General features: G+C 49.9%; 2 protein-coding genes across 4 annotated transcripts; one reads left to right on the forward strand and one right to left on the reverse strand.

The window, feature by feature from the left end:
* The first annotated feature begins 35 nt into the window (after positions 1 to 35).
* On the forward strand, positions 36 to 11337 carry Mutyh (mutY DNA glycosylase). 3 transcript variants are annotated; one of them, XM_052177091.1, is made up of 16 exons: positions 36 to 140; positions 6446 to 6563; positions 7571 to 7719; positions 7797 to 7836; positions 7958 to 8031; positions 8131 to 8172; positions 8251 to 8322; positions 8400 to 8513; positions 8592 to 8689; positions 8762 to 8906; positions 8976 to 9030; positions 9140 to 9331; positions 9424 to 9560; positions 9639 to 9788; positions 9981 to 10022; positions 11169 to 11337. In XM_052177091.1, the coding sequence occupies exons 2-16, from the start codon at positions 6452 to 6454 to the stop codon at positions 11292 to 11294; spliced, it is 1548 nt and encodes a 515-aa protein (XP_052033051.1). In that variant the 5' UTR covers positions 36 to 140; positions 6446 to 6451; the 3' UTR covers positions 11295 to 11337. The 3 variants fall into 3 exon arrangements, with proteins under 3 accessions (XP_052033051.1, XP_052033052.1, XP_052033053.1); XM_052177092.1 differs by lacking the exon at positions 36 to 140 and adding an exon at positions 169 to 402; XM_052177093.1 differs by lacking the exons at positions 36 to 140; positions 6446 to 6563 and having other exon boundaries at positions 7667 to 7719; positions 7773 to 7836.
* Positions 11338 to 11854: 517 nt separating this feature from the next.
* On the reverse strand, positions 11855 to 13495 carry Hpdl (4-hydroxyphenylpyruvate dioxygenase like). Its single transcript, XM_052175632.1, has one exon. It carries the CDS (start codon positions 13206 to 13208, stop codon positions 12093 to 12095), a length of 1116 nt encoding a protein of 371 aa, XP_052031592.1. The 5' UTR covers positions 13209 to 13495; the 3' UTR covers positions 11855 to 12092.
* Positions 13496 to 14816: the final 1321 nt, after the last annotated feature.

The following is a 14816-nucleotide window of genomic DNA, read 5'->3' on the forward strand; positions in this document are numbered from 1 at the left end:
GGGTCAACTTCCGTTCGGAGTGGTCCGGCGGGGTGCAGAGCGTGGGCCTGCGCGCGCTGAGTGTCTATTGGCTGGACGTCCTGAGCGAAGCCCCGCCCCTTGAGGTTCTCTGGAGCTGCGGTCTGGAGACTGCGCAGGAGGTAAGTTATTCTTCCGCTGGTTGTGGCGGGAACGTGGAATCTTTAAATTACAGCAGATTGTTTCGCATATACAACTCAGGGTTGGCACGGGCAGAGCAGGCTTCCCGGCACTGAGTTGGGGAAAAGAATGTTTCCTGCGCTGAGCTAAAGCATGCCTAGGAGTTCGGGAGAGAGGGGTGCGTGGCCGAATAAAGGGAGCCTGAGCGTGGAAACAAGCCCAGAAAGATAAGGAAGTGAAAGGGAAGCGTTCTACAGGATACAGGTATATATAAGTGATAAAAACGATCAGGAACTTTTTTTTTTTTTGTATTTTCGAGACAGGGTTTCTCTGTGTAGCCCTGGCTGTCCTGGAAGAAGTAGTCCTCTGTAGTCCAGGCTGGCTTCGAAATCAGAAATCTGCCTGCCTCCGCTTATCAAGTGCTGGGATTAAAGACGTGCGCCACCGCCGTTCTGCGATCAGGAACGTTTTAAAGATAATTCACACTAGTGATAAATGTGTACTTGAGTTAAGGCTTTGGTAGTACGATGGCAAGGAAGAACCAAGTTGTCTGAATTTGACCCGTCATAAGACAAGCAGTAACAATGTCAGAAATCAGTACCATTTAGCGCGTGTTCTCTGGCCCCACCAACCTAGATTTCTCCTTATTCAACTATTTGGGTGAGGGAAGTGTCTTTTATGAATGTGCAGCATTACCTGACCTTACAGGAAAAGGTATCTGACTTTGACTCTTCTCCCATCCCATTAATTCATTTAACAAGTTTGTAGTGTGTATAATAAATATATTTGAAATATATTTGGCGTGGACTCTGAGGAAACAGAAGAGATTTCATAGAGGTTTGGGGTGGGGCGGGGTTCTTTTTTAAGATAGGTCTCAGCCTGGAGTAGTGCCACTTGCTTTTAATCCCAGCAGAGCAAATACCAAGACTGCCAGTGGCTACATAGAAAAAGAAACTCAAAACAACAACAACAAGGATTGGAACTCAAAGGCTGGCTTTGAACTTTTCTTAAAAAGAAAACAAGGCTGGGTGCAGTGGTGCACAACATTAATCTCATCATTCAAGGAGGCAGAAGCAGGCAGATCTCTGAGTTCAAGGCCAGCCTGGTGTACTGCATGAGCTCCAGAACAGCCAGGGCTACACAGAGAAACTCTTGGTCTTAAAAAACAATAACAAAAGAAAAAAACAAAAGGCCATCTCCACACCTGGAGTGCTGGGTTATAGGTGTGCACAACCACTCTGGTTTGACTTTTTAAAAAAGATTTGTTATTATTTTTAATTACATGTATGATTTCTGTGTGGGTTTATGTATGCGAGTGCAGGCGCTCAATGGAAGCAGCAGGCGTTGGATCCTTCCCAGCACGGATCTCACAGCCCCCTAGTCCCCCTAGCCCTAGCCTTGGGCTGATGTTACAGCTGGCTTATGAGCAGTCCAATATGGATGCTATGATCACAACTCCTAAGAGCCTCCTCTGCAGCCATGAGGGATCTGGGATTGAACTCAGGCCTTCATGTTCCCTAGACAGGCACTAACTGACCCACATCTCCACTCAAAGTTGGTTTTTTTTTTTAACTTTTACTTTTTGTTTGTTTAGCATATATGACTGTTTTCCTGTATATATGTATGTGCACAGGAAGGGTCCCTGGTGCCCATGAGGCTGGAAGAAGGTGTTGGATCCCCAGAAACTGGAGTTACAAGCGATCATGAGGTGTTGGAAATCCAGCTCTGTGCCCTCTGTCCTGGTGCCATTAACCACTGAACTATCTTTTCAGCTCCTGGGCTTGCATTTTTATTTTTGAGATGAAAACAGAGTTCATAGTCATGCTGCTTAGCTTCCAAGGTGCTGTTTTATTCAATGTAGAATTAGAAGACAGTGCCCAAAAGGATCAAAAGTAAATTTGACATTACAATTGGTGTAAAATCTGCAATGGAGAATGCCAGGCATGGTGGTGGCAAAAGCCATTAACCTTAGCAATCAGGAGGCAGAGTTCCAGGCCAGCCAAGGCTGCCTGTGGCAAAATAAAGTAAAATGAAAATAAGATAAAGTTAGGCGGTTGGAGCATAGTGAGAAGATGAGACTCTGGCCCCTGGATATCAAAGCACTTTGCACACTAGGGTGGACTGGAAGGAATGAAGCTTAGGCTGCTGGGTTAGCAGGGTCTCAGCCTAACCGAGTGAAGAAGAAACAGCCTTCCGGAGACAGTTTTCAGTGAAATAGTTCTCCTTTATTGGGGGTAACGAGCTATATAATCCTTGGGGAGTGAGCGTACATTATTGGCAGGCGCCTAGGTGCTGGGAATGCAGGAAGACAATCCTAGGTGCTTGCTGGACATTTCCTTATAGGGAGAGAAGTTTACCCTGTGATTTGGCCACCAGGCTACGTGACTACCTCAAGGGTGGTGGAGGGGGTCATTACGCTTCGTGCTCGGGCTATGCAGGCCCAGAACCTGCCAGGGTTTGGACGCTCCTTAACCTCACTTTTGCACTGCTCTGGCTCCCCAGTCTCACATCTTTCCCATTGAACAAGAACCTAGGGCACTGATCCACTGATCGTCACAATGATACCAACAGCGTCTCTGTCTAAGAGCCAGTACTGTGACCTGAACGCCCTCCAGAAACTGCTTTGTGATTCTACCCACCCTCCCCCTCTCTCACCTGTGCCCTACCTTTCTTCCCTCGTCCATGCATTACAACACACTAGATTGCTTGCAGTGCCACAGACGTGCTAGCTTGTCTCTTCAGGGCTCAGCCTCTGCCTCGTTTGTTTAAGGCAGGGTAGCCCTGCCTAGACTGAAACTTCCTGTGTAGACCAGGCTAGCCTGGAACTCATAGTTATCTGCTTGCCTCTGCCTTCCAGGTGCCTGCATTAAAGAAGTGCTGCCATGCCCACCATGTCTCTAAAAGACCCATCATGGCCTCTCAAAACTCCTTGGGGGAAGGGGGGACAGCAAAAAAATAGTTTGGTTCACACTCTGAAGCCAGTATTCAGAGTCTCATCCCCAGTAGATTTTTTTTAGGCATATTTAAGCACAACATAGTTTGGTGAAAGATTTTCTGGTGATAAATGATTCAACCCCAATAAATCTTAAGACATCAAAACCGTTCTCAAAGTACAAGTGAGTTCATCTGTAGAGATGGGTTCAAAGATTGGCAAGCTCATGATCAGTGTCTGGGAAGGGATTGGGTGTTGTCTCAGCCACACAGAAAGAGGAGTGGTCGCCAGGCTATTACCTGGCTTTCTGGGTGGAAAATGGGTTGTAGATCTCTTCCTTTGCAGAGACACCCCTATGTGTTTAACATTCCTGGTTCCCCTAGTGCTTATCTGTGAGCACAAGGACCTCGGTGGCACCTACATTGGGGTAGATTGTTTGACACACAGTAGGATTCAAGGATTTATAGGAAGCCATTAAACAGTTCATGTATAGAAGTGAAAAAAAGCACTGTCATGTGTGTTTTCTTTTGTGATGTTTCATGCAGGCTAGAGTAGCCCTCAGACTCACTGTTTTGCTGGAGATGGCCTTGAACTTCTCAACCTCCTGGCTTCATTTCCTAAATGCTTGGATTTACAGCTGCCAACCCAGAAGCAATGCTCATGTCTTGCTTTCTACTTCAGAGAACAGGCTGTAGGAGGAATTGTGAAAGTGAGTGAGTGAGGCAAGGAAGGTGGTGAGGACTAGGAGAGTGTGTCCTCTGCAGAGTACTGTACTGTACTCTGTAGGTGTGCGTGGTCCTGGGGAAGAGGGGGCCTTCACATAAAGGTGGGAGGAGGCAGAGCAAATAGATGGAAGTTTGTATCTCCCTCCACCCCCCAGAAGTGGAAGCAGGACCATTTGATGAAAATGATGTGGTAGAGTTGGGGGAGACTATTAAACAGGTTTGATAGGATTGCTGCACAGCAGAGATGAAATTAAATTGCTTTACTCTTCAAGCCTCTGCTTCCTGAACTGAATGGAAGTACTAGTCTATGCCTGCTGGGGTTGAGCTAACAGTTAGCACTCTGAGCCTCTAAGTGTCAGGTACTTTATTTCTCTATTTCTAATCTGCGTGTGGTATCTGTATGTGAGCCCTATGCATGCCATGGAGTCTGCTCAGCCATCCTGCTGCTTCCTGTTAGTAACGTTTTTTGTTTTTGTTTTGTTGTTGTTGTTGTTGTTGTTGTTTTGCAATTAGAGAAAAGATAGCCAGGAAAACAGGCTGGCAGTAATCAGCCTGATGTAATTTCTCATGACTGATGGTCAGCCAGTAGAATTTACTAGCCCAGGAAGTGATTTGGAATGAAAATTGTCCATCTGCCTTCTTTCATTGACTTGCTATCTGCTCTCAAGCAAATCTTTCCCCCTCATTCTTAGTTTCTCATTTCTGTGAAGTGAACTAGGTGGTTACAGATGGTTAGTATAACTATGCTAGATATCTAACAAACTTCCTACTTATCTTAGACTCCTAACACCCCAAACATCCCATAACCATACATACAAGTGCTCTTTGGGTTTTGGGCCTGCCCTGCGCTGCCCGGCTCAGCCCAGCCCTGCCCCGCCCCTTTAACTCTTTGCCTTGCACCCCCTGAAGTGGCTTGCTCATCTTCTTTGGTCATACATCAGTGCCATGCTTAGCCAGTACTGAACCATAGGCATTAGTTTCTGTTCTATTGCTCAGAAAAGACACCATGACCAAGGCGACTATTACTTTAAAAAACAAAACAAAACAAAACAAAACAAAAGCATTTAACTAGGGACTTGCTTGTTAGTTTCATAGGTTTAGTCCATGATCATCATGGTGGGAAGCAGTGACTGAGAACTTTGCATCCAGATGGCAAAGAAAGAAAGATAGAAAAACCTGCCCCTGGTGTGAGCTTTTTTTTTAAAGCTCACCCCCAGAGACACACATGCTTCAACAAGGCCACACCTCATAGTCCTTCCCAGACAGTTCCACCAACTGGGGACAAAGCATTCAAACATGATCCTATGAGGACCATTCTCACTGAGACAACTACAGGCATCTTGAAAGTGCTGAAGGAAAGATAGACACTGTCCTTAGTGGGGTTTTTATTGCTGCAGTGAAACACCAGGACCAAAAGAGCAAGTCAGGGAGGAAAGGGCTTATTTAGCTTACACTTCCACATTGCTGTTCATCACTGAAGGAAGTCAAGACGGGAACGCAAACAGGGCAGGACCCTGGAGCAGGAGCTGATGCAGAGGCCATGGAGGGATGCTGCTTACTGGCTTGTTTCCCCTTGCTTGCTCAGCCTGCTTTGTTATGGAACCCAGGACCACCAGCCCAGGGATGGCAGGTGGGTCCTCCACTGATCACTAATTGAGAAAATGCCTTACAGTGGGTCTCATGAGGCAGTTCCTCAACAGAGGCTCCTCCCTCTTTGATGACTAGCTTGTGTCAGATTGACGCAATAAAACCAGCCAGGACAGACATGTCAGGTATAGTTGTGCACGTGTGGGAGGTAATGATAGGAGGACATATTGCGGTCACTAAAGAATAGAACTGGTAGAATGTACATATTAAAAGGGGGGTTTAATAGGGTGGCTTACAGGCTATGGTCTAAGTAGTTCAATGGCTGTCTGCTGATGGAAAGGCCAAGAATCTGGGCGTGGCTCAGGCTAGGAAACTGGATGTCTCTGCAGTCCCAATCTGCTGAAGTCCCCAACTCCAGTGAGGGGAGAGCTGCTGGTCTTTAGTCTGTGTTCGGATCCTGGAGTAGGTTTTAACACCAGGGGAAGAATGCCTCAGCAACAGGTAGATAAACTTGCCAGCAAGAGTAAGGGCAAACAGGCAAAAAGCAAGTTTCTACTTCTTTGTTCTTTGATGTGGGTACCACCAAAAGGCATGGCCCAGAGTTAGGGTGTGCTTCCGCCTCATATAATCCAATCAAGGAAATTCTTCCCAGGTGTGTCCAGCTGTTTGGATTTTAGTTGATCCTAGATGTAGTCAGGTTGACATATCCATCACAGGAGATCAGGAATATGAAACCAGTCTGGGCTGTATAAGTGAGACCCTGGGGACTGGAGAGGTGGTTCGGCATTCAAAGGCACTGGGTGTTCTTATAGCAGAATTCAGTTCCTAGCATACAAATGGTAGCTCACAAACACTGTAACTCATTTCAGGGATCTGACGCCCTTTCCTAGCCTCTGAGGGTAGCATGTGGTACCTTCATGCATGCAGTCAAAAGACAAAAAAAAAAAAAAAAAAAAAAAAAAAAAAAAAAACTAGACATTCTGAGTGACCTGGGAAGAGTCCCTGCAGGACTCCCAAGATTCAGCCTCCTTGTGGTTGACCACACTAGCTATAACTGTTCCAGGTTATCATGAAGAAGCTACGAGCATCTCTAAGGAGTCACAAAAAGCAACCAGCCAACCACACGAGAAGGGGAAAATGTGCTGTTAACAGCAACCAGGCCAAACCTTTGGGCCCTGATGGTAAGGAGCTTGGCCCTCACTAGTTTCAGGGGACTGGTTTCCAGAAAAGAGGGCAGATTCAGGCTTGCTCTACACCAAGGAATTAAGAAGCAAATTCTGACTGTGTTGCTGTGTAACTCTGGGCCAAGTGCTCTGGGTGTTTTATTACCAGTAGAAGAGAACAATTTCTTTGACACATTCTTCTATGTTGTGTAGCTCTCATGGGATCAAATGAGCTTATCAGCCTGATGTGGTTTCCAAATAGGGATGCCCCTGCATAGGTGCATACTCTGCCTAACTAAAATTGTTGAATTTTTGTTTGTGGCTGAGAGAAAACAATGACTCAGACAAAACTAAGACCAGAAATTTGGTCAACACTTTATACAACCAGAACTCTGGTCTGATTGCAGTTGCAAAGCCTGAGTAGGAGGGGCCCTGAATGGGAACAGATTGCTACAGGTTCCTGTGCACTGGGTCCCCGCTGCATCTATGCAGAAATGACCCGTAAAAGAGCCCGCAGACGGCTCAGCCGGAAAAAGCTTTTGCCACACAAATGTAATGACCTGAGTTTGATCTCCGGGACCCATGGAAAGGCAGGAGGAGAGAACAGACTCTGAGGAAGCAGCCCTCTGACCTCATGACCTCATGCCGTACGTACACAATAAGAACCATAAAGTAAATAGTAAATACTGAAGAGCCAGGCATGGCGGTCACCCTTGTAATCCCAGCACTTGGGAGGTTGACACAAGGTTAGGAGTTCAAAACCAGCCTTGGCTACTTAGTAAGTTTGAGTCCAGCCTGGAGTGTCTGAGATCCTATTGAGGCCTTGCCTCAGAAAACTGAAAAGGGTTTCAAGAGATGACTCAACTGTCAGGCAGTTCATAGCTGCTGAGAACGCCCCCTCTAGGGAATCAGAGACCTTGGACACACACACACACACACACACACACACGCGCGCGCACACACACAGAGTTGAAAATAATTCTAAAAACATAAAAGATCCCTGAGTTCTCCTGACTGTCCTGCAGGCCTGGCCAAGCGGAAGAGAGAGGAGTTACCACCAGCCTCTGTCTCCCCATATCATCTCTTCAGTGATGTGGCCGATGTCACGGCTTTCCGAAGGAACTTGCTCAGCTGGTATGACCAAGAGAAGCGTGACCTCCCTTGGAGAAAATGGGTAAGTAGGTGGGACAGACGGGGATGGGAAGTTAGCCCTTCACCCTTTCATAGCCTTCCCCCTTGGGTTATTGACAGGTAAAAGAAGAGGCCAACGTGGACAAGAGGGCCTACGCCGGTCAGTACAGAGGCTGCGCTGCTTGGCAGTCCTTGGGTTTAGGGGTTGTTCTAAGTTTGAGGGCTAAGAGTTTGGAGCCAGGGCGAGCAGGCAGAACTCTCACATTAATCCCCTCCCCCAGTGTGGGTGTCAGAGGTTATGCTGCAGCAGACCCAAGTCGCCACGGTGATCGACTATTATACCCGATGGATGCAGGTGATACCAGGGTGGGAGGGTTGACTAGAGCCCAGGGAAGGCTTCCTCCATCACCCCCATTCTTGACCGTATTTCTTTTTGCCTGTCCTGGGTCTACAGAAGTGGCCAACGCTTCAAGACCTGGCCAGTGCTTCCCTAGAGGTGAGAACCACCTTTGGGTAGGGGCAATAGAAACAAGGGACAGACCACTGAACTTTGACCTCTGACCTCCACCTACAGGAGGTGAACCAGCTCTGGTCTGGCCTAGGCTACTATTCTCGAGGCCGTCGGCTACAAGAAGGAGCTAGGAAGGTAAGTGGGTGGGTACCTTGAAAAATAGCCCGGTGGCCCCAGATGTCTTAAACCTGTGAGCTTTCTGCTCCCATTAGGTGGTAGAGGAGTTAGGCGGCCATATGCCACGCACAGCAGAGACCCTGCAGCAGCTCCTGCCTGGCGTGGGGCGGTACACGGCAGGGGCCGTGGCTTCCATTGCCTTTGACCAGGTGAGTCCGTAGCCTACTATGCTTAATGTGAACACCCCTTCCCCATGTCCAGTCTGACGCCCAGGCTCCGCTGTGCAGGTGACCGGCGTGGTGGACGGGAATGTTTTACGGGTGCTATGCCGAGTCCGTGCCATTGGTGCCGATCCAAGCAGCACCTTGGTCTCTCATCACCTCTGGTAGGACAAAGCGATGGGAACCGGGAGGGTCTGTGTAATGGCCTTGCCCACAGAAGCGCTCCTTACTTTCAGGAAGTTAGCCCAGCAGCTAGTGGACCCAGCCCGGCCCGGGGACTTCAACCAAGCAGCCATGGAGCTGGGGGCTACCGTGTGCACCCCACAGCGCCCCCTCTGCAGCCATTGCCCGGTGCAGAGATTATGCCGCGCACACCAGAGGGTGAGCTTGCAGAGGAGGAGGTGTGGGGTGTCGTAGAGAGTGACCTTATGCTCTGGCTCTGTCTCCCAGGTGGAGCGGGAGCAGTGCTCAGCCTTGCCTGGCAGTCCTGACATAGAGGAGTGTGGTGAGCAGTGGCCCTACCCCCGCCCCGGCCCTTCAGGGAGCTCCTCAGCCTCCCGCGGGCTTGGCACTAAGGCCCCGTGGCCTGAGCAGGGCGGGGATCTTGTTCCCAGCTCTTGACACTAGACGGTGCCAGCTTTGCCTCCCTTCCACAACCCCCTGGGACCCCACCATGGGAGTGACCAACTTCCCTCGAAAGGCCAGCCGCAAGCCTCCCAGGGAGGAGTACTCTGCCACCTGTGTTGTGGAGCAGCCTGGGGCCCTCGGGGGTCCCCTCATCCTCCTGGTGCAAAGGCCTAACTCAGGTACCAGAGACCGGGGTCAGAGGGCAGTGTCCCGGCAACAGAGGAGTTAGAACAGGCAGTAGAGGAGGCTGACTCCATATGGCTGCCATCAGGTCTGCTGGCAGGACTGTGGGAGTTTCCATCTGTCGCCTTGGAGCCCTCAGAACAGCATCAGCACAAAGCCCTTCTGCAGGAGCTGCAGCGCTGGTCTGGACCGCTCCCTGCTGCTCGTCTCCAGCACCTGGGGGAGGTAGGTTAGCAAAGGTGCCAGGAACAAGGGAGTCTGTTCACATTCACAGCCGTGGTTCAGTCTCTTCCCCTCCCCCAGGTGATCCACATCTTCTCTCACATCAAACTGACGTATCAAGTATACAGTCTGGCTCTCGGACAGACCCCAGCGAGCACTGCACCTCCTGGCGCTCGGTGGTTGACCTGGGAGGAATTCCGCAATGCAGCTGTGTCTACTGCCATGAAAAAGGTACCACCTGTGTTGTCTTGTCCTCCTGTCTGTCTGTCTCTACGTAAACTCATTGCTGTATAACTGAAAAAGAATGTATACTGCAAACAGTATGGCTGCGGCTGCCCATAGGCTGGGGTGGAACTCGGGGAATTGAGTCTTTTTGTAGAAGGTGCCAGCCCTGTTCTGTCCCCTCTCCCTCCATCTTTCTAGGTGTTCCGCATGTATGAGGACCATCGACCAGGAACCCGCAAGGTGAGTCTCAAAGGTCCATCTTCCCCCAGGCCTGCTTCCGTTGACATTCTAGGAAAAATAGTGCCCATTCCAGAGGTTGTTGGAGGCGGAGGGACAGTTTATAAACTAGGGACTGGTTGTATGGTGTGAGCTACAAGATAGGGAGAAAGACCAGGTGGAGCGGGCTCTGTCAAAGGTATGCCCAGCGCTGGCGCTAGGTTTGTGGGAGATTTGTAAGGAGCCATCGGTGAGAAAAGAATTAAAGGCTGCTTAGAGAAAACAACTGCTCATTTGGGTTCTTAAAATGAGCAGCTTGCTTCAGCCTTGGGAGGGCGTCAGCAGGGACCCAACACAGCGGAGTCTGCAGTGCTCAAGGAGCCGGAGAGGGCGGGGCTCGGCGTCAGTCAACCAGGACGTGAGATCCTGACTGCCAACACATTTTATGTGAAGAAGACAACTTTTTTAAAAAGAAAGATGTATTTGTACTATTTTTAATTATGTGTATGTGTGTGTGTGTGTGTGTGTACATGTTCATTGCAGTGCCCATTGGGGCTGGAAAAGGGCATCGGAGCCCCTGCATTTGATGTGCTAGGTGGTTAGAACTACCTATTCAGGATGTATGCTGGGTCCCCAACTCAGATCCCCTGCAAGAGCAGTGAACATCCTTAACTACTGAGCCATCCCTCCATCCTCACCCTCACTGTGCAGCTGAAGATGGCCTTGAACTTCTGATCCTCCCTCCTTCACGATGGGATTCTAGGCACATGCTCACCATGCTCAGTTTTATGTAACACTAGGATTCAAACCTAGGGTTTCGTGTATGTTAGGCAAGCCTTCCCTCAACCGAGCTATGTCCCCAGCCCAGCTTTGTATCTTAGAAAAATGTTGCGGGGCGGTGGTGGCGCACGCCTGTAATCCCAGCACTCTGGCAGGCAGAGGCAGGTGGATTTCTGAGTTGGAGGCCAGCCTGGTCCACAGAGTGAGTTCCAGAACAGCCAGGGCTACACAGAGAAACCGAAAAGAAAAGAAAAGAAAAATGTTCTTGGGTACCCTTTAGAGTTGATTGAAGGGGTTGATACTTTGAGGCAGTAGGAACTTTCTCCATACTCCAGTGGGTAGAGGAGTCCCTGGTGTACTCATTACCTCCCACCTTTGAATTTTGCACAGGGTTCCAAAAGGTCCCAGGTGTGCCCTCCATCGAGCCGGAAGAAACCCAGCCGGGGACAGCAAGTCCTGGATAGTTTCTTTCAGCATCATGTTCCCACAGACAAACCCAGGAGTTCTACCCAGTGATTCCCTACCCCAAATCCAGTCAAATAAAATGCTTATTTTTGTAGTCCCTTTGGAGAACTTTCTTTTTAAACATTTATTTATTTTATGTATATGAGTACCCTGTAGCTGTCTTCAGACACCAGAGGAGGGCATCTGATCCCATTACAGATGGTTGTGAGCCACCATGTGGTTGCTGGGAATTGAACTCAGGACCTCTGAAGGAATAGTCAGTGCTCTTAACCACTGAGCCACCTCTCCAGCCCCTTTGGAGAACTTTCTGTGCTTTTTCTAGCCTCTTCACTTAAGTTTGAGAGACTCAGAAGATGGTAAAGTCAGCTTAGTCCTGACTTCCTCTGGCTCAGCGTACGCAGCTGGTTGGGCTAATGCTGGCCTATTACTCTGCACCTGCCATGGGTGCTCCCTAGGGAGGTCACCATAAAGGAAGATTTGTTCTTCAAATTCCTTCTTCAAAACAGAATCGTTCAGGGTACATTACATGTGTAATGAAACTTTAGAAAGTAAAAAGACTAAAAGTCACAAAACTTGAAGTGTGTGGGAGGGAAACGCAGGAAGACACAGGCTTAGGAGTGTGATTGTGTCCTTTATTACCTAGAGGCGTTAGACGGTTTAGGGGTTCTTGCAATTTTAAATCCCATCTCAGGTACTGTTGGGATGAAGATCACACCTGGCTGGCCCTGAGGGATGACAGTCTTTCTATCCGGGTGTAATTAGTTCTGTGGAGGTGTGGTCCGTTCCAGCAGGCCTGTGCTGGCCGCCTCAGAGCACCAAGGACAAGAGCAACTCCAGTTCCAGCCAGCGTTAGGCTCCCTGGGCCCTGGCGGCTTCCTCTTGCACCGACTGCCACAGTGCACGGATGTTGTTCTGGCCAAAGCCTGTGGCCCCCTGTCTCTGAATCAGCTCCAGGAAGAAAGTATCCTCAGCGAAGAGGGACTTGGTGAAGACCTGAAGCAAAAACTTGTCTTTATCACCATCTAGTAGGATTCCCTGCCGTTCTAGAAGGCTAGGCTTGTGCCCTGCTGATAAGATTTGTTCCTCTTTGCCAGGCTGCTGGTAATAAGCTTCAGGAGGAGTCAGGAGCCGGCCTCCCGCCTTTGCCATTCCTTCAGAAGCATCTATGATGTTAGGAGTGTACAGTCCTACGTGCTGTAGGCCTGGCCCCCCGTGTCGGGTTAGAAACTGCTCTACCTGGTCCTGTTTGCTGGTGAGTCCAGGAAGGGACTCTGCCAGCACGAGGGTGGGGACAGTACAATTCGACGGAGTCTGCAAGGCAGTAAGCCGTAGCCCCCCTCGCCCAGACCCTGCAGCCACCTTGAGGCCCCGCTCCGGATCCTCACCTGGGCTCAGCGGCAAGTGATGAAACCCTAGGCAGTCGTGGAACCAGCGCATGAGTGTAGGGGAGCTGCCGGAGGTGCAGGCCAAGGTCAAGTGGTCTACGTGGCTGATCCAGCCGGGGCCAGGTGTGCCAGGCAGAGGTCTGAACCCGGGCAGGAAGGAGCCGCGATAGCCTGCACGCTGCAGCAACGTAAGGCTTAGATTACCAGCCGGAGAGCTGACCACTGTGTAGGCGGCTGTGCCCTGTGCATCTCTCACCCTAGTGGGTGGTACCGGCATGATGCAGCCGCGAGCCGCCAGCGCGCGGGCGGCGCCGTCCACATCCTCCACGTCGAAGCACAGGTTCGTGGCGCTGGGCACCGAATGATGCGGGTCCAGGCCGTACAGTGGCTCCCGCGGCCCGGTACCCTCATTCACTAGAAAGACGGCGTCCCCGCTGCGCAGGGCCATCTGTCTCCAGCCGCCTTCTTCCCGCACCGCCAGGGGCTGGAAGCCGAAGAGGCGGCGTAGGTCCCTCGCTAGGGGCTGCCCAGTTGGCACATGGAAGGCGATGTGACACAGACGGCGGGCGGGCGCAGCCATGGCGAGCGCAATCGCCGGCAACCCGGATCTGTTCTTCTGGGGCCGCTCACTTGTTTAAAACTCCAAGATCTTGGTCCAAGACTAATTATTGGAAGTCGGCGGAGTCCTGGTCTATCTGAAGAGTGCGTTCCTTGGTCTTTTCTGGGCAGAGGTCAGGAAGTCAAACTTTGTGGGACTGATCCACTCTGCAGCGCCACCTCAACCAGAAGCCGGCTGAGGACCACAAGCTCTGCAGAGTAAATTGTATGAGAAGCACGCGGACGCTGTGCTGGGCGGAATTAGGAGATAGGGGTGGAGCCTGAGACTGCGCCTTTGACACGCCCTCACCCCCAGAACCTGTCTGCTGGAGTACTGCGGGACGAAGGGCAGTTCCTTCCCAGGGCCTTGGACCAGGTCACACCCTTGGGCAACGAGCCACCCCTTCCGGGGGCCGGGAAGTCACAATAGCCACCTTCATTCTGTGCCAGGCGCTCTCTTCCCGCGACCTCAGAGCTAAGGACTGCCCTGGTGGAGGAGGAGCCCCAACCCTTTCTCTGCAAACGGAATTTTCTTGGCCTGGTGTCTTTTCTTTACAATTCAGGAGTTTGCGTTCAAGTCCCGGCTCTGTTAACGGTTTACTAATTTTTTAAAAAGTTAAAATATTTTCAGTTACATATTTTCAATCCCCAAACGGGGTGGAAAAATCGATAGAAGATCAATTGATTCTCCGTCTGGCAATTTCCACTTCACCTGACTCTTCAATTCTACTTCTAAATCTAAGTGAGATTTGGAAGGGTTAGAAAACTGCTAAAATGCCGTTTTTTGTTTTTTGTTTTTGTTTTTGTTTTGTTTTGTTTTGTTTTGTTTTTTGTTCCTATAAGGAACAAAACGCCTTAACAGGCCTCCAAGAACAGCTCAGGCCTTCCTCAAATACCAGCCAGGGGAACTCAAGATTCCCGAGATCACTAGAACTGGGAAACCGGAAGTCTTGTAGGACTTGAGCTGCAAGGTCCTTGAAGTTAAGGTTAAAGCACATTGAAAGGACAAAACCTGAGAGAAGATGTAAGCCAGACTCAGAACAGTTGTGCTGAGAAGACTTTTGGGGAGGTCACCATGCCCAGACATTCCTTTGTCAGGCAGTGAGAGAAGGCTACCATAGGGGGCCTGGTGCTCAGGACCTCTTCCTCTGAGTGATCAGAACATGGATTCCAGAGCTAAGCAGACCTGGGTGAGAAAACTAACATGTACTCAGAGGACTTTGGTCATGTTGGATAATTTCTCAAAGATTCCTTATCTACAAAAATGAGACTTCCTTCACCCCAAGGCTAGGGATCAACATCTAGGGTCTTGGAACAGGCTAGGCAAGCCTGTCTAATTACACGTCACCTCTAACCCAGATTGCTGAGGTTGAGACACTGTAAGTGTCCAATCAATAGTAGCTGTAGCTATTGTTTTATTTTCATTACACAATGTCAGTGTTACTTCCCACAGGGTAAAGTGTGCCGTCTTTGGGGAGTCAAGGAGCAGCTCTGACTCTGTCCCCGGAGTCTTGGGTAGAGCTAACACCTGATTGCCTGCAGCTCTACCACCCCCTCCCCACAGGGATTGAACTCAGAACTTGTAAGGTTA

The sequence above is a fragment of the Apodemus sylvaticus genome, chromosome 3 (assembly GCF_947179515.1).
Source record: "Apodemus sylvaticus chromosome 3, mApoSyl1.1, whole genome shotgun sequence".
Taxonomy (NCBI): domain Eukaryota; kingdom Metazoa; phylum Chordata; class Mammalia; order Rodentia; family Muridae; genus Apodemus; species Apodemus sylvaticus.